General features: G+C 31.5%; 2 protein-coding genes across 3 annotated transcripts in view; one reads left to right on the top strand and one right to left on the bottom strand.

Annotated features, from left to right (window-relative positions):
- LOC143257594 (piezo-type mechanosensitive ion channel component-like) overlaps nt 1–11,084 on the top strand; it is a 53,875-nt gene extending 42,791 nt beyond the window's left edge. For both annotated transcript variants that reach the window (XM_076516553.1, XM_076516547.1), the window contains 3 exons: nt 1,522–1,753; nt 4,147–4,415; nt 9,913–11,084. In XM_076516553.1, coding sequence (XP_076372668.1) covers nt 1,522–1,753; nt 4,147–4,414 — 500 coding nt within the window. In that variant the 3' untranslated portion in view covers nt 4,415; nt 9,913–11,084. The remainder of the gene's footprint in view (nt 1–1,521; nt 1,754–4,146; nt 4,416–9,912) is intronic.
- LOC143232871 (uncharacterized) lies at nt 5,514–8,064 on the bottom strand. Its single transcript, XM_076468862.1, has 2 exons — nt 6,723–8,064; nt 5,514–5,527 (listed from the first exon to the last, which is right to left on the bottom strand). Exons 1-2 carry the CDS (start codon nt 8,062–8,064, stop codon nt 5,514–5,516), a joined length of 1,356 nt encoding a protein of 451 aa, XP_076324977.1.
- Nucleotides 11,085–26,009: the final 14,925 nt, after the last annotated feature.

Raw genomic sequence — 26,009 nt, 5'->3', positions numbered from 1 at the left:
TTGTTTCTTTATTTAGTATTTGAGTGTTTTCTATGGTTATGTTGTGTTTATTTGACTTGCAGTGTTTGAAAACGCGTGAAGGTGACTTTTTATGTTCTTTGAATATGGTTTCTATATTTCTACTTGTTTCTCCAATATAGAAGTTGTGACAGTTATCACATTGTATTTTATGAATAATGTTGATGTGGTGTTTGTCAGTGTAGTTTTTACATAGTATAGACCTCAGTTTTGTGCCTGGTTTTTACATAAATATTTCTCTACAAGTGGGTTTTCTTGACATCACTGAAAAACTCAACATACTAAGAAACCAAATAAACACAGCCATAAAACTATGCTCACCAGATAAAATTAACGATGAATTAGACAAAATAAAACAATACTTCATCAACATCAATAAGTTTCCTCCACAAACTGTAAAAAACATTATATGCACACACCCAGACAAAAAGCAAAATCAACCAACAGAAGTAAATATATCTCACGAATCAAAATATCATGAAACCATATAATGCTGCATACCATATATTTCCGACATCAGCAGAAAAATAACCAACATTTGGCAAAAACTAGTAACAAAATGTGACATTCCAGTTAATACCAAATTTATTCAAAAACCAGTCACAAAACTAAGGTCTATACTATGTAAAAACTACACTGACAAACACCACACCAACATTATTTATAAAATACAATGTGATAACTGCCACGACTTCTATATTGGAGAAACAAGTAGAAAAATGGAAACCAGATTCAAAGAACATAAAAAGTCACCTTCACACATTTTCGAACACTGCAAGTCAAATAAACACAACATAACCATAGAAAACACTCAAATACTAAATAAAGAAACAAACATAAACAAACACAGAATTAAAGAAGCCTTACTTACACAACAACTCAAGCCAAAAAAACCAATATAAAGGAACACCTATATTAATAAATATAATAAAACATCTAAGCACACCCTTTACATTCCTACACTAAATTACACAACCCCTTTCAAACATGTGGTCAGCTTCCAGTCAGTTACTTCTTTCTTTGTGAACCTGACGATGACCGAAGAAGGTCAAAACATTGTTCGCTCCTCATCGTAAAATATTTTCTCAACCCAAGCGAGCTGTTTTTACATATATAGGGTGATTTTCATAAATAGATAACTAGTGGCCTGTTTTGTTAGGTTGTCCTTATTGTGCACATAATTAGAATTGAGACTCAAACAGGTCCTTGCTAGATAACCGGTAGGAAACATCCAACCAAATACAGGACCATGCTGTAGAACCAGGAAGGAAGATCTAACCAAGCTTGCTGTGTAAACTGTTCTCAGGACAGAGACCAAAATTTAATAACAAAAAAGGAAATGGAAAACAGATCACACAGTTCTCATTCATAGAATGTTCTTAAGGTGCCATAAATACTACTGAAACCTACATTTTACAAGTTATCACCAACCATTTGTCTTTTGTGAAAACCACTGTGTAAGTGATGTTATTACAAGTAACAATATTGCATTTTTTACTGTAGAACGACATCTAGATGAGGAACAACAACTTTACAGAGATCTGTTCCTGCACTTGAGGTACGGAAGTTTCCGTAACCTCAGTGCTGAGTCTGAGTGGTGGGAGATACAGGAAGACTGCAGTGGTAACACCTATCCTTATCCATTCCTGTCAAGTCGAGATTGCCAGTACCTACGTCTGATTGCTTTCAGTGACAAAGTTTTTCCTTCTGAATTGTCTGTTCTTTCTGGATATGGGTGAGTGTTAATTGTAGTCAGGTACACATTCGATATTTCTTCTGAACTATACTCAAGGAAAAGGTCTGAGTTTTGTTTACAAAAGACTTGTAATTCTTACTAAAAAACTTAAAAGAATTTCCTGAAGGTACATGAAACATGTTAAAAGTTATAATATGGGAACTGATGTTATGAGGTCATCATAATGAGCCATTAGCAAAAAGGTTAATTGGACTAGAATTGTTATTTTAATGTGGATTTTATAATCCTTTTAGAATGGTATCCATCTGTCCTGTATTCCCAAAATTAACCATAGAGCAGTTATGGTGTAACTTTTCACGATGTGCAAGTGTCATATGTTGCACATCATCAGTAAATATTTGAAGGAATCCATACACATTGTATTACATTTTTTAATTAACTTTTAACAATTTTTAATTAACCATTTGTGCTTGCATTTTTTACTTATAAATGCTAACTATCCAGCATGCAAAATAATTTTGATTTTAAGATTAAAAATATTTTTATACATGAAGAAATTGTCAAATTGAGTATTGAAATCTCTGCAACTTTCTTGTATCTATTATTTTCACTACTGTATCTTTGTATGGGTTTGGTAGATTTGACTAACCTTATAACCACCATAAAAAATAAAAAAATAAGTTATAAATTACACATTTTTTTAAACACAATGGTAGTGTTTAATTGGTTCATATTGATAACTCAATGAGCCAGAGTGTAAGAATACTTACTATTATTTAGAATTCCCATATGTTTATACCAAGGACACATCATCAGCATTCTCCTTGAATGTACATACTGATCAAATTTAGGGTCTGAGATAAATGTCATGGTACTCCATGCATTGTCTTAATTATATGGAAAGAAGCTAACAAGAAACTAGCATATGATACCAGTATATGCCAGAATAAATTAATTTAACAGCACCTTGATCAACACAGTATTTAACACTATATATTAAGTTTTGTTGTCATGCCGCGGTCCAAAAGGCATATTGACTTGTCAGTAGAGCAGTTTGTATAAAAGATGGTTGGACTGCTGCAGCCTTGAAATACTTTATAAAATAGTAATTTAATAACATTTTGATTATAAGTTATGACATTTCCTTTAACCAGGAATGACAAGAAGAGACATCTAAATAGGGTTAATCCAGTGTTAGGTCGATGGTATTATATGGACATGCATGTAATGACAAGAAGAGTCATCTAAATAGGGTTAATCCAGTGTTCAGTTGATGGTATTATATGGACATGCATGTAATGACAAGAAGAGTCATCTAAAAAGGGTTAATCCAGTGTTCGGTTGATGGTATTATATGGACATGCATGTAATGACAAGAAGAGTCATCTAAAAAGGGTTAATCCAGTGTTCGGTTGATGGTATTATATGGACATGCATGTAATGACAAGAAGAGTCATCTAAATAGGGTTAATCCAGTGTTTGGTCGATGGTATTATATGGACATGCATGTAATGACAAGAAGAGTCTTCTTAATAGGGTTAATCCAGTGTTTGGTCGATGGTATTATATGGACATACATGTAATGACAAGAAGAGTCATCTAAATAGGGTTAATCCAGTGTTTGGTCGATGGTATTATATGGACATACATGTAATGACAAGAAGAGTCATCTAAATAGGGTTAATCCAGTGTTCGGTCGATAGTATTATATGGACATACACATAATGACAAGAAGAGTCATCTAAATAGGGTTAATCCAGTGTTCGGTTGATGGTATTATATGGACATGCATGTAATGACAAGAAGAGTCATCTAAATAGGGTTAATCCAGTGTTCGGTTGATGGTATTATATGGACATGCATGTAATGTATTTATTTATATAGAATCTTTGTTCCTCCTGTGTATCTTAAAGACTTTGATTCTAGCCTGCTGTTTTTCTGTATTATTTTAAATAAAATTTGTTTTATATGTAGAAATTTTTTCTTGTTAAAGTTCTGTTTTTTCTTAAATCATAAAACTTCCTCCTTCTTGTAACTCTTAAGAGCTGTTATTGCTGTGATGTTATTCTAAGTTACATAATTGATTTATAGCTGTGACTTGGGATTTTTTTTTCTTTCTGTAAACTAAGCAGTAAATTAGTCATGTTTATCTAAAAATCTTCCAACAACTTGAGTGATTTAGAAATCATGTTGTTAAATTAGTCATGTTTGTCTAAAAATCTTCCAGTAACTTGAGTGATTTAAAAATCATATCACTAACTTGATAAGTACAGCAACAAATCTAACTTTATCATAAATTGATTACTGTCAGATTCAGAATATTTTTCTTGTGAAAGTTTATGGTGTAGTTTCAAAGCATTCAGTAGCTTTTAGATGATGTGTAATACTTTACAAATTGGTTTAAACATATGATTGTTATTGTTTGGTTTCAGCATTGTTGGATTGTATACTACATTTGTGCTGGTGGTGTCCAGACTGGTACGTGGTTTTGTTGCAGGCACTAGCTTCACAATAATGTTTGATGACATGCCCTATGTGGATCGTGTCCTTCAGTTGTGTCTTGACATATATCTTGTGCGAGAAAGTGGGGAGTTCACTTTGGAAGAGGACCTCTTCGCCAAACTCATCTTCTTGTACCGGTCACCAGAAACATTGATAACATGGACTCAATATCCACCAGATGACCCAGGAACAAACTAACGTAATCACATTTAACTCAACAGATGTCAATTTACAAGAACATCACTAATTACTAACTAGTGTAGTCATGTTACTTAGTTTACATCAACAGATGTCAGTTTACAAGAACATCACTAATTACTAACTAGTGTAGACATGTTACTTAGTTTACATCAACAGATGTCAGTTTACAGGAACATCACTAATTACTAACTAGTGTAGTCGTGTTGCTTAGTTAACATCAACAGATGTCAGTTTACAGGAACATCACTAATTACTAACTAGTGTAGTCGTGTTGCTTAGTTAACATCAACAGATGTCAGTTTATGAGAACATCACTAATTACTAACTAGTGTAGTCATGTTACTTAGCTTACATCAACAGATGCCAGTTTACAGGAACATCACTAATTACTAACTAGTGTAGTCATGTTACTTAGCTTACATCAACAGATGCCAGTTTACAGGAACATCACTAATTACTAACTAGTGTAGTCGTGTTACTTAGTTAACATCAACAGATGTCAGTTTACGAGAACATCACTAATTACTAACTGGTGTAGTCATGTTACTTAGTTTACATCAACAGATGTCAGTTTACAAGAACATCACTAATTACTAACTAGTGTAGTCATGTTGCTCAGTTAACATCAACAGATGTCAGTTTACAGGAACATCACTAATTACTAACTAGTGTAGTTGTGTTACTTAGTTAACATCAACAGATGTCAGTTTACAGGAACATCATTATTTACTAACTAGTGTAGTCATGTTACTTAGTTTTCATCAACAGGTGTCAGTTTACAGGAACATCATTTATTAACTAGTTTAGTCATGTTATAGTGTATATAATTTAACAAAATTGTGCAGTCTTTCAGTTAATATTATAAAACTTTTACATACAAAACATTATATTTTTATGAAATAAAATAAATATTAGCCCATTAGTATGTTGAATATTTGTTTTGAATAGCAGTTAAAATTAAAAATACTTCACCTCATTTCAAAAATCTCTAATTTCCTTTATTAAATTCCTTTTAAATGCATTTGAAACGTTTTTTTTCAGTAAAATTTTATAGTTTATATGTTATTTTCTCTACCGTAACTGAAAATTGGATCAGTCAATTTGACCAACCTCATTACCAGAAAAAAAATTGACATAATTCTTCTTTTTCATGTGTCAAATCTGCCGCAGACATCGACGACCATGGCATGCCAGACTTCTCTGTTATCAATCCTCCTTATCAACTCGATGTTGCTTATTGAGTTCTTGGTGACAAAGTTATTGAGGCTGTCGATATATTTAGTTCTTTGACACCCTCTACCTTTCCTCTCTTCTATTTTACCACATCGCATCTGTTTCTCTATCCCATTCTTCCTGCAGATGTGTCCTAGAAATTCCATTTGTCTCTTTCTTATAGTTTTCATGAGGGACCTTTTGTATCCTGCCAGTTCCATGACTTCCACATTTGTTTTTCTTTCAGTCCATGATATTATTAGCATCCTTCTAAGGAACTACATTTCAGCAGCTTCTAATCTCTTCTCTGTATCTTTGTTCAGTGTCCAGCTCTCACAGCCATATAAGAAAACAGACCATACTTATGATTTCAAGGTGTTAATTTTAGTGACATTTGTTATGTTCCTGTTTATGAATATGGACTTCATTTTATTGAAAGTATCCTTGGACATTGCAATTCTTTTCTTTATTTCTGTGTCACTTTTTGCATTTGATGTTATAGTGTATCCAAGATATTTGAAGCTTTCGACTTGTTTTATTCTCATGTCCCTGCTGGTTATGCTACATGTGTGTGTAATTGATTGTTTTTAGATAACCATGCACTCTGTTTTCTTTGCATTTAACTGCAAGCCTTTTTCTTCACTCTCGTCTACTGTTGTTGTGAGGAGAGTCTGTAGATTTCGTTCGGAGTCCACAATGAGGACTGTGTCATCAGCGTAGCACAAGTTGTTGATATTGCATCCGCCTACTTTGACTCCCTGATGTTCATTGATGTTTTGTAGGATTATTTCGCTGTATAAGTTAAAAAGATCTGGTGAAAATACACATCCCTGCCTCACCCCTCTTTCAATTGGTCTATATTCACTCAATTCATTTTCAATTTTGATAGCTGCCATTTGCTGCCAGTAAAGGTTTCTAAGGATTCTTATATCTTTAGCATCGATGTTCAGGTCTGACAACATGTCGAATAGGTCACCATGTCTCACTTTGTCAAAGGCTTTAGAATAATCGATAAAACATAGATATAAATCCTTTTGTACTTCCAGTGATCTTTCCATGAGCATGTTTAGAGCGAAAATTTCATTTCTAGTGCCTTTATCAGCTATAAATCCAAACTGAGTGTCAGAAATCTCTGGTCTTATCTTATTCCTCATTCTAGACATGAGCACTCTTAAAAGAACCTTGGTAAGATGACTCATTAGACTAATTATTCTGTGCTGTTCACAGTCAGTTGTTCCGGGCTTTTTCGGCAATGCAATAAAGACTGATTGTTTAAAGTCTTCCGGTATTTCACCCGTGTCATAAATAGTGTTCAGTAGTTTTGTCACTTCCTGGATTCCCACTTCTCTTAGGGCTAATAAAAGTTCAATGGGTATGTCGTCTGGACCAGCTGCTTTGCCTTTATGTGTCTTCTTCATTGCATGTTCCACTTCATCAGGCATAACTGGAAGGCCTTCTGTGTCTATTTCTATGTGTGGGGTTGGGCTTCTGTTGTCGTTGTATAGTTCCCCAATATATTCTGACCATCTGTTAAGTATATCTTTTTTATCCATCAAGATTTCTCCATTCTTAGATTTTAAGCATCCTGTTTTTGCTGATGGAGTCTTTCCTGTCACTTCACTAATTTTCTTATGCATATATTTGCTGTCTTTTACCTTGTTATTTTCAATCTCTGTACACTGGGTGTTAATCCATTCTTCCTTGGCAACATTGCATTTTTTCTTCACAAGTCTATTTATTTTTTGGTATTTTTCCTTATTAGGTTTAGCTTTTCTTCTCTCCTCCATTAGATTAAGGATTTCTGGAGTAATCCATTTTTTGTTTACTCTTTTTCTGGTAGTAGGAATATGTTCTTTAGCAGCTTCGTGGATGCTTTCCTTCATCTTTTGCCATTTTTCTTCAGCAGTATTCAAACTGTCAAGGATATCAAATTTATTCTTCACACATACAATGTATTTCTTCTTCAGCTCTTCATCTTCTTCTAGAAGGTTCAGTTGTAGTCTTGGTTCTTTTTTGGATTTCTTTAACTTTTTCAGTTTGACTACCATGGTTGCTATGACTGGGATGTGATCACTGCTGCAGTCTGCACCTGGCATAGATTTGCTTGATGTTATGGAGTTACGGTATTGTTTTTGCATCAAGATAAAGTCAGTTTGGTTTCTCACTCTGTCTCCAGGGCTTTTCCATGTCCAACATCTTCTTGGATGATTCTTGAACCAAGTATTTATTACAGCGATGTCATGCTCTTTGCACCAATCAACAAGTCTCTCTCCTCTTTCATTTAGCTCTCCGATTCCAAATGGTGCCACTGTTTTGTCTATTTTGTTCTTTCCAACCTTTGGATTGAAGTCTCCCATAATGATTTTAATATCTTGTGATTTTAGCTGTTTCATTGCCTTTTCAATGTCTTCATAAAATCTTTCAATTTCTGTCATGACCTTGTCTGCAGTTGGAGTGTAAGTTTGAATAATGCCGATGTCAAATGGTTTTCCACTAAGTTTTAGAACCAATTATTTAGACATAATTCTAAAATACCCTTTTATTCTTTCTAGAATGACTTCATATTGTAACATGAAGTTTGTAACAGTACACGTGTATTTATAATTAAATGTGTTATTGTCCTTTGAACCATATCCAAGTGATATTTGTGCCATGATAACCTGTGGAACATGCAGCTCATTTTACACTAATAAATTATATTACCCACAATCTGTTCTGAGCTGCTCTCTTATTATTTATTTTACCTAATCTTATCTCAACTAACCAAAAAGATCCCTATCTTTTCATATAGTTACTTTTACCATCATACTTGAAGGATAAATATAAAAATAAAATATGTAACAAATCATTTTTCTTGTTCTCAACTATCAAAGAGTGTTAACCCTAATATTATTATGCTAGTGATATTGCACTTTATAATTTGTGGGTATGGCAAGAGAGGTCTGATTTTCTGTTTGATAACTTTGTAACCAACTGAATAATAAGTAAAATATGGTTTGTCAGATTAATGATGGTTTAACATTGGGTAATTTACATTTAATTTCATATTTTTTCAAGGGGTGGTACACGAATTGGGGATAATGATATGTTAAGAGAAAATGTGTCACACTGGGAATTTCAGGGTCATGTTAAGAGAAAATGTGTCACACTGGGAAATTCAGGGTTTTTTTAGAATATTTTCTTGAATTAAGAATTTGAAACTTATACATCATTATAATGTTGTTTATTAAAGAAGATTTTCTGCTGTATCAATTGGAATAACAAACTAAATTTTGAATGTGAGACATTAAAACTTTGTGTCATGTGCAGTAAAGGATACCATAGTAATAACATTAAAACTTTGTGTCATGTGCAGTAAAGGATACCATAGTAATAACATTAAGACTTTGTGTCATGTGCAGTAAAGGATACCATAGTAATAACATTAAGACTTTGTGTCATGTGCAGTAAAGGATACCATAGTAATAACATTAAAACTTTGTGTCATGTGAAGTAAAGGATGCCATAGTAATGACATTAAGACTTTGTGTCATGTGCAGTAAAGGATACCATAGTAATAACATTAAAACTTTGTGTCATGTGAAGTAAAGGATGCCATAGTAATGACATTAAAACTTTGTGTCATGTGAAGTAAAGGATACCATAGTAATAACATTAAAACTTTGTGTCATGTGCAGTAAAGGACACCATAGTAATAACATTAAGACTTTGTGTCATGTGCAGTAAAGGATACCATAGTAATAACATTAAGACTTTGATGTGCAGTAAAGGATACCATAGTAATAGAATTAATCTACCATCTAACTTTCATGTCTTAGCCAGAGTTCTATTGTCATGAACATAGGATATTTCTGAAATTAACAATGACAGATGAAAACATACAAATTATACATGATAAATCTGTCACTTTTTTATATCAAAAGTTGACAAGTTATAACTCTTGAAAACCAATGAAGTGAAATGTATCATGAGAGATACTGACTGCAACATAGTTTTATACAAGTAAATGTACATTATGAAAAGAATTGATATAATAATAATTATTGCTGAGTTTACCTTCTAACTTCTCCTGGTCCCATAAAAATTAATTCTGTTTATTATTTTATACCTTTTATCATTCTACACATATGAAAGTTCTTTACTTCTAACCTGTTTCTGTCCAGTTTGTTCCTTTTGACTTTCTTTAGAATTCCAGTGTCATGAATCGTAACACTGTTTATTATTATTATTACTTAAAAACAAACTGTTTTTGTATTTCTTGATAGAATCTCTTACTTTTACAGATTTGAATGAAACTTGTTCATCAGTGAGACATCAGACAATTTTTGTGACGAAAGAAGATGTTTAATGGATTCTGCTATTTTTCCAGTGTGTAAAACTATTTAGTGTGTGACAGAAAAAAGAAAAAAAATCTGTACTAGTCTTGGTTTTCTTTAATGTGTTTTGGACAAGTTAAGATTATAGTTTTTTAAACAAATCTGATTCTTTTATTTTCTGAATGTCTTCCAGCTTTCCAGCGAAATACAGCAAATAACAGCTTGTTAATTGTCTTCGTAACATACTTTAAAATAATTTTAGATTGTTTAGCATATGAGCAAATGAACAGCTGTTGTAAGATATGTTTGAAAATATTCATATTTTAGATAAGACACATTATCACAGAACTTTCTACTCTTGGTATATTTTTGGCTTTTACATTTTGAATTTTGTGAACCAAAGTGTACAGTATATAAGATGAAAGTGACCGTAGTTCAGGTAACTTGTTTAAGAAAACAATTCATTCCCTTGTGAACTAATGGTGTTACAGAGTAAGGTGGTCATTTTTATCGATTTTCTAAAATAACTTTAAGTGTGTGAAGCTTCAGATTAGTAGATATTATTAAAACCCACTAACAGCCTTAACTGTACTGGGTTGTAAGGAACCTAAAACAGGTTCTGCTTGTCTTGTTTCACAGCAAGTGTTAATAATTCTCTGTTGAAATTGAGTACATGTTTTCAAATCATGTATCTGTAGAACATATCAATTGGTATATATTTGTTTCACAAGTTTATTAGATTTGATACCAGAGCTTTTGTGGTAAAACTTACTTTAATTTTTTAAATTATGATACATTACTTTCATCAATTAATAACTATATTCCTCTCATCAGGCAGATCATTTCATTGAACAACCACTTTGATAGAATGTAGAATCTGTTAATGCATGATTGTACATCTGTCATAATGTATTTCATTGAACAGACACAGCAATAGAATGTAGAATCTATTAATACACGATTGTACATCTCTCAGAATGTATTTCATTTAATAGGCACAGCAATAGAATATAGAATCTGTTAATACATGATTGTACATCTGTCAGAATATATTTCATTTAACAACCACTTTGATAGAATGTAGAATCCATTAATACATGATTGTACATCTGTCAGAATATATTTCATTTAACAACCACTTTGATAGAATGTAGAATCTATTAATACATGATTGTACATCTGTCAGAATGTATTTCATTTAACAAGCACAGCAATAGAATATAGAATCCAATAATGCATGATTGTACATCTGTCAGAATGTATTTCATTTAACAGGCACAGCAATAGAATGTAGAATCCATTAATACATGATTGTACATCTGTCAGAATGTGTTTCATTTAACAGGCACAGCAATAGAATGTAGAATCTATTAATGCACGATTGTACATCTGTCAGAATGTGTTTCATTAAACAGGCACAGCAATAGAATGTAGAATCCATTAATACATGATTGTACATCTGTCAGAATGTATTTCATTTAACAGGCACAGCAATAGAATGTAGAATCTATTAATACATGATTGTACATCTGTCACAATGTATTTCATTTAACAGGCACAACAATAGAATGTAGAATCTATTAATACATGATTTTCCATCTGTCAGAATGTATTTCATTTAACAGGCACAGCAATAGAATATAGAATCCAATAATACATGATTGTACATCTGTCAGAATATATTTCATTTAACAGGCACAGCAATAGAATGTAGAATCCATTAATACATGATTGTACATCTGTCAGAATGTATTTCATTTAACAGGCACAGCAATAGAATGTAGAATCTGTTAATACATGATTGTATATCTGTCAGAATGTATTTCATTTAACAGGCACAGCAATAGAATGTAGAATCTATTAATACATGATTGTACATTTATCAGAATGTATTTCATTTAAGAGGCACAGCAATAGAATGTAGAATCTGTTAATACATGATTGTACATCTATCAGAATATATTTCATTTAACAACCACTTTGATAGAATGTAGAATTCATTAATACATGATTGTACATCTGTCAGAATGTGTTTCATTTAACAAGCACAGCAATAGAATATAGAATCCATTAATACATGATTGTACATCTGTCAGAATGTATTTCATTTAACAAGCACAGCAATAGAACGTAGAATCTATTAATACATGATTGTACATCTGTCAGAATGTATTCCATTTAACAAGCACAGCAATAGAATGTAGAATCTATTAATAGAGGATTGTACATCTCTCAGAATGTATTTCATTTAACATGCACAGCAATAGAATGTAGAATCTGTTAATACATGATTGTACATCTGTCAGAATGTGTTTCATTTAACAAGCACAGCAATAGAATATAGAATCCATTAATACATGATTGTACATCTGTCAGAATGTATTTCATTTAACAGGCACAGCAGTAGAATATAGAATCCATTAATACATCATTGTACATCTGTCAGAATGTATTTCATTTAACAGGCACAACAGTAGAACGTAGAATCCATTAATACATGATTTTACTTCTATCAGAATGTATTTCATTTAACATGCACAGCAATAGAATGTAGAATCCGTTAATACATGATTGTACATCTGTCAGAATATATTTCATTCAACAGGCACAGCAATAGAACGTAGAATCCATTAATACATGATTGTACATCTATGAGAATATATATCATTTAACAACCACTTTGATAGAATGTAGAATCCATTAATACATGATTGTACATCTGTCAGACTGTGTTTCATTTAACAAGCACAGCAATAGAATGTAGAATCCATTAATACATGATTGTACATCTGTCAGACTGTGTTTCATTTAACAAGCACAGCAATAGAATGTAGAATCCATTAATACATGATTGTACATCAGTCAGAATGTATTTCATTTAACAGGCACAACAATAGAATGTAGAATCCATTAATACATGATTGTACATCTGTCAGAATGTATTTCATTTAACAGGCACAGCAATACAATGTAGAATCTGTTAATACATGATTGTATATCTGTCAGAATGTATTTCATTTAACAGGCACAGCAATAGAATGTAGAATCCGTTAATACATGATTGTACATCTGTGAGATTGTATTTCATTTAACAGGCACAGCACTAGAATGTAGAATCTATTAATACATGATTGTACATCTGTCAGAATGTATTTCATTTAACAGGCACAGCAATAGAACGTAGAATCCATTAATACATGATTGTACATCTGTAGAATATATTTCATTTAACAACCACTTTGATAGAATGTAGAATCCATTAATATATGATTGTACATCTGTCAGAATGTATTTCATTTAACAAGTACAGCAATAGAATGTAGAATCCATTAATCCATGATTGTACATCTGTCTGAATATATTTCATTTAACAGGCACAGCAATAGAACGTAGAATCCATTAATACATGATTGTACATCTGTCAGAATATATTTCATTTAACAACCACTTTGATAGAATGTAGAATCCATTAATACATGATTGTACATCTGTCAGAATGTGTTTCATTTAACAAGCACAGCAATAGAATATAGAATCCATTAATACATGATTGTGCATCTGTCAGAATGTATTTCATTTAACAGGCACAGCAATAGAATGTAGAATCTATTAATACATGATTGTACATTTATCAGAATGTATTTCATTTAAGAGGCACAGCAATAGAATGTAGAATCTGTTAATACATGATTGTACATCTGTCAGAATGTATTTCATTTAACAAGCACAGCAATAGAATGTAGAATCCGTTAATACATGATTGTACATCTGTCAGAATGTATTTCATTTAACAGGCACAGCAATAGAATGTAGAATCTATTAATACATGATTGTACATCTGTCAGAATGTATTTCATTTAACAGGCACAGCAATAGAATGTAGAATCTATTAATAGAGGATTGTACATCTCTCAGAATGTATTTCATTTAACATGCACAGCAATAGAATGTAAAGTCTGTTAATACATGATTGTACATCTGTGAGAATGTATTTCATTCAACAGGCACAGCAATAGAACGTAGAATCCATTAATACATGATTGTACATCTATCAGAATATATTTCATTTAACAACCTCTTTGATAGAATGTAGAATCCATTAATACATGATTGTACATCTGTCAGAATGTGTTTCATTTAACAAGCACAGCAATAGAATGTAGAATCCATTAATACATGATTGTACATCTGTCAGAATGTGTTTCATTTAACAAGCACAGCAATAGAATGTAGAATCCATTAATACATGATTGTACATCTGTCAGAATGTATTTCATTTAACAGGCACAGCACTAGAATGTAGAATCTATTAATACATGATTATACATCTGTCAGAATGTATTTCATTTAACAGGCACAGCAATAGAATGTAGAATCTGTTAATACATGATTGTACATCTGTCAGAATGTATTTCATTTAACAAGCACAGCAATAGAATATAGAATCCAATAATACATGATTGTACATCTGTCAGAATGTGTTTCATTTAACAAGCACAGCAATAGAACGTAGAATCCATTAATACATGATTCTACATCTGTCAGAATATATTTCATTTAACAACCACTTTGATAGAATGTAGAATCCATTAATACATGATTGTACATCTGTCAGAATGTATTTCATTTAACAGGCACAGCAATAGAACGTAGAATCTATTAATACATAATTGTACATCTGTCAGAATGTATTTCGTTTAAGAGGCACAACAGTAGAATGTAGAATCCATTAATACATGGTTTTACTTCTATCAGAATGTATTTCATTGAACAGGCACAGCAATAGAATGTAGAATCCGTTAATACATGATTGTACATCTGTCAGAATATATTTCATTTAACAGGCACAGCAATAGAACGTAGAATCCATTAATACATGATTGTACATCTGTCAGAATATATTTCATTTAACAACCACTTTGATAGAATGTAGAATCCATTAATACATGATTGTACATCTGTCAGAATGTGTTTCATTTAACAAGCACAGCAATAGAATATAGAATATATTAATACATGATTGTGCATTTGTCAGAATTTATTTCATTTAACAGGCACAGCAATAGAATGTAGAATCTATTAATACATGATTATACATTTTTCAGAATGTATTTCATTTAAGAGGCACAGCAATAGAATGTAGAATCTGTTAATACGTGATTGTACATCTGTCAGAATGTATTTCATTTAACAAGCACAGCAATAGAATGTAGAATCTGTTAATACATGATTGTACATGTGTCTGAATGTATTTCATTTAACAAGCACAGCAATAGAATGTAGAATCCGTTAATACATGATTGTACATCTGTCAGAATGTATTTCATTTAACAGGCACAGCACTAGAATGTAGAATCCATTAATACATGATTGTACATCTGTCAGAATGTGTTTCATTTAACAAGCACAGCAATAGAATATAGAATCCATTAATACATGATTGTACATCTGTCAGAATGTATTTCATTTAACAGGCACAGCAGTAGAATATAGAATCCATTAATACATCATTGTACATCTGTCAGAATGTATTTCATTTAACAGGCACAACAGTAGAACGTAGAATCCATTAATACATGATTTTACTTCTATCAGAATGTATTTCCTTTAACATGCACAGCAATAGAATGTAGAATCCGTTAATACATGATTGTACATCTGTCAGAATATATTTCATTCAACAGGCACAGCAATAGAACGTAGAATCCATTAATACATGATTGTACATCTATCAGAATATATATCATTTAACAACCACTTTGATAGAATGTAGAATCCATTAATACATGATTGTACATCTGTCAGACTGTGTTTCATTTAACAAGCACAGCAATAGAATGTAGAATCCATTAATACATGATTGTACATCAGTCAGAATGTGTTTCATTTAACAAGCACAGCAATAGAATGTAGAATCCATTAATACATGATTGTACATCTGTCAGAATGTATTTCATTTAACAGGCACAACAATAGAATGTAGAATCCATTAATACATGATTGTACATCTGTCAGAATGTATTTCATTTAACAGGCACAGCAATAGAATGTAGAATCTGTTAATACATGATTGTATATCTGTCAGAATGTATTTCATTTAACAGGCACAGCAATAGAATGTAGAATCCGTTAATACATGATTGTACATCTGTGAGATTGTATTTCATTTAACAGGCACAGCACTAGAATGTAGAATCTATTAATACATGATTGTACATCTGTCAGAATGTATTTCATTTAACAGGCACAGCAATAGAACGTAGAATCCATTAATACATGATTGTACATCTGTAGAATATATTTCATTTAACAACCACTTTGATAGAATGTAGAATCCATTAATACATGATTGTACATCTGTCAGAATGTATTTCATTTAACAAGTACAGCAATAGAATGTATAATCCATTAATCCATGATTGTACATCTGTCTGAATATATTTCATTTAACAGGCACAGCAATAGAACGTAGAATCCATTAATACATGATTGTACATCTGTCAGAATATATTTCATTTAACAACCACTTTGATAGAATGTAGAATCCATTAATACATGATTGTACATCTGTCAGAATGTGTTTCATTTAACAAGCACAGCAATAGAATATAGAATCCATTAATACATGATTGTGCATCTGTCAGAATGTATTTCATTTAACAGGCACAGCAATAGAATGTAGAATCTATTAATACATGATTGTACATTTATCAGAATGTATTTCATTTAAGAGGCACAGCAATAGAATGTAGAATCTGTTAATACATGATTGTACATCTGTCAGAATGTATTTCATTTAACAAGCACAGCAATAGAATGTAGAATCCGTTAATACATGATTGTACATCTGTCAGAATGTATTTCATTTAACAGGCACAGCAATAGAATGTAGAATCTATTAATACAGGATTGTACATCTCTCAGAATGTATTTCATTTAACATGCACAGCAATAGAATGTAAAGTCTGTTAATACATGATTGTACATCTGTGAGAATGTATTTCATTCAACAGGCACAGCAATAGAACGTAGAATCCATTAATACATGATTGTACATCTATCAGAATATATTTCATTTAACAACCTCTTTGATAGAATGTAGAATCCATTAATACATGATTGTACATCTGTCAGAATGTGTTTCATTTAACAAGCACAGCAATAGAATGTAGAATCCATTAATACATGATTGTACATCTGTCAGAATGTGTTTCATTTAACAAGCACAGCAATAGAATGTAGAATCTATTAATACATGATTGTACATCTGTCAGAATGTATTTCATTTAACAGGCACAGAAATAGAATGTAGAATCTATTAATACATGATTGTACATCTGTCAGAATGTATTTCATTTAACAGGCACAGCAATAGAATGTAGAATCTGTTAATACATGATTGTACATCTGTCAGAATGTATTTCATTTAACAAGCACAGCAATAGAATATAGAATCCATTAATACATGATTGTACATCTGTCAGAATGTATTTCATTTAACAGGCACAGCAATAGAATGTAGAAACTCTTAATACATGATTGTACATCTGTCAGAATGTATTTCATTTAACAGGCACAGCAATAGAATGTAGAATCCATTAATACATGATTGTACATCTGTCAGAATGTATTTCATTTAACAAGCACAGCAATAGAATGTAGAATCCATTAATACATGATTGTACATCTGTCAGAATATATTTCATTTAACAACCACTTTGATAGAATGTAGAATCCATTAATACATGATTGTACATCTGTCAGAATGTATTTCATTTAACAGGCACAGCAATAGAATGTAGAATCTATTAATACATGATTGTACATCTGTCAGAATGTATTTCATTTAACAGGCACAGCAATAGAATGTAGAATCCATTAATACATGATTGTACATCTGTCAGAATGTATTTCATTTAACAGGCACAGCAATAGAATGTAGAATCCATTAATACATGATTGTACATCTGTCAGAATGTATTTCATTTAACAGGCACAGCAATAGAATGTAGAATCCATTAATACATGATTGTACATCTGTCAGAATGTATTTCATTTAACAGGCACAGCAATAGAATGTAGAATCCATTAATACATGATTGTACATCTGTCAGAATGTATTTCATTTAACAGGCACAGCAATAGAATGTAGAATCCATTAATACATGATTGTACATCTGTCAGAATGTATTTCATTTAACAGGCACAGCAATAGAATGTAGAATCCATTAATACATGATTGTACATCTGTCAGAATGTATTTCATTTAACAGGCACAGCAATAGAATGTAGAATCCATTAATACATGATTGTACATCTGTCAGAATGTATTTCATTTAACAGGCACAGCAATAGAATGTAGAATCCATTAATACATGATTGTACATCTGTCAGAATGTATTTCATTTAACAGGCACAGCAATAGAATGTAGAATCCATTAATACATGATTGTACATCTGTCAGAATGTATTTCATTTAACAGGCACAGCAATAGAATGTAGAATCCATTAATACATGATTGTACATCTGTCAGAATGTATTTCATTTAACAGGCACAGCAATAGAATGTAGAATCCATTAATACATGATTGTACATCTGTCAGAATGTATTTCATTTAACAGTAGCACATTGCAATAGAATGTAGAATCCAATAGAATGTAGATTAATACATGATTGTACATCTGTCAGAATGTATTTCATTTAACAGGCACAGCAATAGAATGTAGAATCCATTAATACATGATTGTACATCTGTCAGAATGTATTTCATTTAACAGGCACAGCAATAGAATGTAGAATCCATTAATACATGATTGTACATCTGTCAGAATGTATTTCATTTAACAGGCACAGCAATAGAATGTAGAATCCATTAATACATGATTGTACATCTGTCAGAATGTATTTCATTTAACAGGCACAGCAATAGAATGTAGAATCCATTAATACATGATTGTACATCTGTCAGAATGTATTTCATTTAACAGGCACAGCAATAGAATGTAGAATCCATTAATTAATACATGATTGTACATCTGTCAGAATGTATTTCATTTAACAGGCACAGCAATAGAATGTAGAATCCATTAATACATGATTGTACATCTGTCAGAATGTATTTCATTTAACAGGCACAGCAATAGAATGTAGAATCCATTAATACATGATTGTACATCTGTCAGAATGTATTTCATTTAACAGGCACAGCAATAGAATGTAGAATCATGATTGTACATTAATACATGATTGTACATCTGTCAGAATGTATTTCATTTAACAGGCACAGCAATAGAATGTAGAATCCATTAATACATGATTGTACATCTGTCAGAATGTATTTCATTTAACAGGCACAGCAATAGAATGTAGAATCCATTAATACATGATTGTACATCTGTCAGAATGTATTTCATTTAACAGGCACAGCAATAGAATGTAGAATCCATTAATACATGATTGTACATCTGTCAGAATGTATTTCATTTAACAGGCACAGCAATAGAATGTAGAATCCATTAATACATGATTGTACATCTGTCAGAATGTATTTCATTTAACAGGCACAGCAATAGAATGTAGAATCCATTAATACATGATTGTACATCTGTCAGAATGTATTTCATTTAACAGGCACAGCAATAGAATGTAGAATCCATTAATACATGATTGTACATCTGTCAGAATGTATTTCATTTAACAGGCACAGCAATAGAATGTAGAATCCATTAATACATGATTGTACATCTGTCAGAATGTATTTCATTTAACAGGCACAGCAATAGAATGTAGAATCCATTAATACATGATTGTACATCTGTCAGAATGTATTTCATTTAACAGGCACAGCAATAGAATGTAGAATCCATTAATACATGATTGTACATCTGTCAGAATGTATTTCATTTCAATAGAATAGAATATTAATACATGATTGTACATCTGTCAGAATGTATTTCATTTAACAGCACAGCAATAGAATGTAGAATCCATTAATACATGATTGTACATCTGTCAGAATGTATTTCATTTAACAGGCACAGCAATAGAATGTAGAATCCATTAATACATGATTGTACATCTGTCAGAATGTATTTCATTTAACAGGCACAGCATTAATACATGATTGTACATCTGTCAGAATGTATTTCATTTAACAGGCACAGCAATAGAATGTAGAATCCATTAATACATGATTGTACATCTGTCAGAATGTATTTCATTTAACAGGCACAGCAATAGAATGTAGAATCCATTAATACATGATTGTACATCTGTCAGAATGTATTTCATTTAACATGTAGCACAGCAATAGAATGTAGAATCCATTAATACATGATTGTACATCTGTCAGAATGTATTTCATTTAACAGGCACAGCAATAGAATGTAGAATCCATTAATACATGATTGTACATCTGTCAGAATGTATTTCATTTAACAGGCACAGCAATAGAATGTAGAATCCATTAATACATGATTGTACATCTGTCAGAATGTATTTCATTTAACATAGAATGTAGAATCCATTAATACACATCTGTCAGAATGTATTTCATTTAACAGGCACAATAGAATGTAGAATCCATTAATACATGATTGTACATCTGTCAGAATGTATTTCATTTAACAGGCACAGCAATAGAATGTAGAATCCATTAATACATGATTGTACATCTGTCAGAATGTATTTCATTTAACAGGCACAGCAATAGAATGTAGAATCCATTAATACATGATTGTACATCTGTCAGAATGTATTTCATTTAACAGGCACAGCAATAGAATGTAGAATCCATTAATACATGATTGTACATCTGTCAGAATGATTTCATTTAACAGGCACAGCAATAGAATGTAGAATCCATTAATACATGATTGTACATCTGTCAGAATGTATTTCATTTAACAGGCACAGCAATAGAATGTAGAATCCATTAATACATGATTGTACATCTGTCAGAATGTATTTCATTTAACAGGCACAGCAATAGAATGTAGAATCCATTAATACATGATTGTACATCTGTCAGAATGTATTTCATTTAACATTGGTCAGAATGTACAGCACAGCAATAGAATGTAGAATCCATTAATACATGATTGTACATCTGTCAGAATGTATTTCATTTAACAGGCACAGCAATAGAATGTAGAATCCATTAATACATGATTGTACATCTGTCAGAATGTATTTCATTTAACAGGCACAGCAATAGAATGTAGAATCCATTAATACATGATTGTACATCTGTCAGAATGTATTTCATTTAACAGGCACAGCAATAGAATGTAGAATCCATTAATACATGATTGTACATCTGTCAGAATGTATTTCATTTAACAGGCACAGCAATAGAATGTAGAATCCATTAATACATGATTGTACATCTGTCAGAATGTATTTCATTTAACAGGCACAGCAATAGAATGTAGAATCATTAATACATGATTGTACATCTGTCAGAATGTATTTCATTTAACAGCACAGCAATAGAATGTAGAATCCATTAATACATGATTGTACATCTGTCAGAATGTATTTCATTTAACAGTAGCACAGCAATAGAATGTAGAATCCATTAATACATGATTGTACATCTGTCAGAATGTATTTCATTTAACAGGCACAGCAATAGAATGTAGAATCCATTAATACATGATTGTACATCTGTCAGAATGTATTTCATTTAACAGGCACAGCAATAGAATGTAGAATCCATTAATACATGATTGTACATCTGTCAGAATGTATTTCATTTAACAGGCACAGCAATAGAATGTAGAATCCATTAATACATGATTGTACATCTGTCAGAATGTATTTCATTTAACAGGCACAGCAATAGAATGTAGAATCCATTAATACATGATTGTACATCTGTCAGAATGTATTTCATTTAACAGGCACAGCAATAGAATGTAGAATCCATTAATACATGATTGTACATCTGTCAGAATGTATTTATTTCAATAGAATGTAGAATCCATTAATACATGATTGTACATCTGTCAGAATGTATTTCACAGCAATAGAATGTAGAATCCATTAATACATGATTGTACATCTGTCAGAATGTATTTCATTTAACAGGCACAGCAATAGAATGTAGAATCCATTAATACATGATTGTACATCTGTCAGAATGTATTTCATTTAACAGGCACAGCAATAGAATGTAGAATCCATTAATACATGATTGTACATCTGTCAGAATGTATTTCATTTAACAGGCACAGCAATAGAATGTAGAATCCATTAATACATGATTGTACATCTGTCAGAATGTATTTCATTTACATCTGTCAGAATGTATTTCATTTAACAGCACAGCAATAGAATGTAGAATCCATTAATACATGATTGTACATCTGTCAGAATGTATTTCATTTAACAGGCACAGCAATAGAATGTAGAATCCATTAATACATGATTGTACATCTGTCAGAATGTATTTCATTTAACAGGCACAGCAATAGAATGTAGAATCCATTAATACATGATTGTACATCTGTCAGAATGTATTTCATTTAACATGGCACAGCAATAGAATGTAGAATCCATTAATACATGATTGTACATCTGTCAGAATGTATTTCATTTAACAGGCACAGCAATAGAATGTAGAATCCATTAATACATGATTGTACATCTGTCAGAATGTATTTCATTTAACAGGCACAGCAATAGAATGTAGAATCCATTAATACATGATTGTACATCTGTCAGAATGTATTTCATTTAACAGGCACAGCAATAGAATGTAGAATCCATTAATACATGATTGTACATCTGTCAGAATGTATTTCATTTAACAGGCACAGCAATAGAATGTAGAATCCATTAATACATGATTGTACATCTGTCAGAATGTATTTCATTTAACAGGCACAGCAATAGAATGTAGAATCCATTAATACATGATTGTACATCTGTCAGAATGTATTTCATTTAACAGGCACAGCAATAGAATGTAGAATCCATTAATACATGATTGTACATCTGTCAGAATGTATTTCATTTAACAGGCACAGCAATAGAATGTAGAATCCATTAATACATGATTGTACATCTGTCAGAATGTATTTCATTTAACAGGCACAGCAATAGAATGTAGAATCCATTAATACATGATTGTACATCTGTCAGAATGTATTTCATTTACACAGAATGCACAGCAATAGAATGTAGAATCCATTAATACATGATTGTACATCTGTCAGAATGTATTTCATTTAACAGGCACAGCAATAGAATGTAGAATCCATTAATACATGATTGTACATCTGTCAGAATGTATTTCATTTAACAGGCACAGCAATAGAATGTAGAATCCATTAATACATGATTGTACATCTGTCAGAATGTATTTCATTTAACAGGCACAGCAATAGAATGTAGAATCCATTAATACATGATTGTACATCTGTCAGAATGTATTTCATTTAACAGGCACAGCAATAGAATGTAGAATCCATTAATACATGATTGTACATCTGTCAGAATGTATTTCATTTAACAGGCACAGCAATAGAATGTAGAATCCATTAATACATGATTGTACATCTGTCAGAATGTATTTCATTTAACAGGCACAGCAATAGAATGTAGAATCCATTAATACATGATTGTACATCTGTCAGAATGTATTTCATTTAACAGGCACAGCAATAGAATGTAGAATCCATTAATACATGATTGTACATCTGTCAGAATGTATTTCATTTAACAGCAATAGCACAGCAATAGAATGTAGAATCCAATAGAATGTAGAATTAATACATGATTGTACATCTGTCAGAATGTATTTCATTTAACAGGCACAGCAATAGAATGTAGAATCCATTAATACATGATTGTACATCTGTCAGAATGTATTTCATTTAACAGGCACAGCAATAGAATAGAATGTAGAATCCATTAATACATGATTGTACATCTGTCAGAATGTATTTCATTTACATCTGTCAGAATGTATTTCATTTAACAGGCACAGCAATAGAATGTAGAATCCATTAATACATGATTGTACATCTGTCAGAATGTATTTCATTTAACAGGCACAGCAATAGAATGTAGAATCCATTAATACATGATTGTACATCTGTCAGAATGTATTTCATTTAACAGGCACAGCAATAGAATGTAGAATCCATTAATACATGATTGTACATCTGTCAGAATGTATTTCATTTAACAAGCACAGCATGTAGCATTAATACATAGAATGTAGATAGAATGTAGAATCCATGATTGTACATCTGTCAGAATGTATTTCATTTAACAGGCACAGCAATAGAATGTAGAATCCATTAATACATGATTGTACATCTGTCAGAATGTATTTCATTTAACAGGCACAGCAATAGAATGTAGAATCCATTAATACATGATTGTACATCTGTCAGAATGTATTTCATTTAACAGGCACAGCAATAGAATGTAGAATCCATTAATACATGATTGTACATCTGTCAGAATGTATTTCATTTAACAGGCACAGCAATAGAATGTAGAATCCATTAATACATGATTGTACATCTGTCAGAATGTATTTCATTTAACAGGCACAGCAATAGAATGTAGAATCCATTAATACATGATTGTACATCTGTCAGAATGTATTTCATTTAACAGGCACAGCAATAGAATGTAGAATCCATTAATACATGATTGTACATCTGTCAGAATGTATTTCATTTAACAGGCACAGCAATAGAATGTAGAATCCATTAATACATGATTGTACATCTGTCAGAATGTATTTCATTTAACAGGCACAGCAATAGAATGTAGAATCCATTAATACATGATTGTACATCTGTCAGAATGTATTTCATTTAACAGAATGCACAGCAATAGAATGTAGAATCCATTAATACATGATTGTACATCTGTCAGAATGTATTTCATTTAACAGGCACAGCAATAGAATGTAGAATCCATTAATACATGATTGTACATCTGTCAGAATGTATTTCATTTAACAGGCACAGCAATAGAATGTAGAATCCATTAATACATGATTGTACATCTGTCAGAATGTATTTCATTTAACATGGCACAGCAATAGAATGTAGAATCCATTAATACATGATTGTACATCTGTCAGAATGTATTTCATTTAACAGGCACAGCAATAGAATGTAGAATCCATTAATACATGATTGTACATCTGTCAGAATGTATTTCATTTAACAGGCACAGCAATAGAATGTAGAATCCATTAATACATGATTGTACATCTGTCAGAATGTATTTCATTTAACAGGCACAGCAATAGAATGTAGAATCCATTAATACATGATTGTACATCTGTCAGAATGTATTTCATTTAACATCTGCACAGCAATAGAATGTAGAATCCATTAATACATGATTGTACATCTGTCAGAATGTATTTCATTTAACAGGCACAGCAATAGAATGTAGAATCCATTAATACATGATTGTACATCTGTCAGAATGTATTTCATTTAACAGGCACAGCAATAGAATGTAGAATCCATTAATACATGATTGTACATCTGTCAGAATGTATTTCATTTAACAGGCACAGCAATAGAATGTAGAATCCATTAATACATGATTGTACATCTGTCAGAATGTATTTCATTTAACAGGCACAGCAATAGAATGTAGAATCCATTAATACATGATTGTACATCTGTCAGAATGTATTTCATTTAACAGGCACAGCAATAGAATGTAGAATCCATTAATACATGATTGTACATCTGTCAGAATGTATTTCATTTAACAGGCACAGCAATAGAATGTAGAATCCATTAATACATGATTGTACATCTGTCAGAATGTATTTCATTTAACAGGCACAGCAATAGAATGTAGAATCCATTAATACATGATTGTACATCTGTCAGAATGTATTTCATTTAACAGGCACAGCAATAGAATGTAGAATCCATTAATTGATTGTACAATACATAGAATTAGAATCCATTAATACATGATTGTACTGTCAGAATGTATTTCATTTAACAGGCACAGCAATAGAATGTAGAATCCATTAATACATGATTGTACATCTGTCAGAATGTATTT

Source organism: Tachypleus tridentatus, chromosome 1 (genome assembly GCF_004210375.1).
Source record: "Tachypleus tridentatus isolate NWPU-2018 chromosome 1, ASM421037v1, whole genome shotgun sequence".
NCBI lineage: Eukaryota > Metazoa > Arthropoda > Merostomata > Xiphosura > Limulidae > Tachypleus > Tachypleus tridentatus.
The sequence above is the reverse complement of the archived record's forward strand: the minus strand, read 5'-3'. Positions and strand labels throughout refer to the sequence as shown.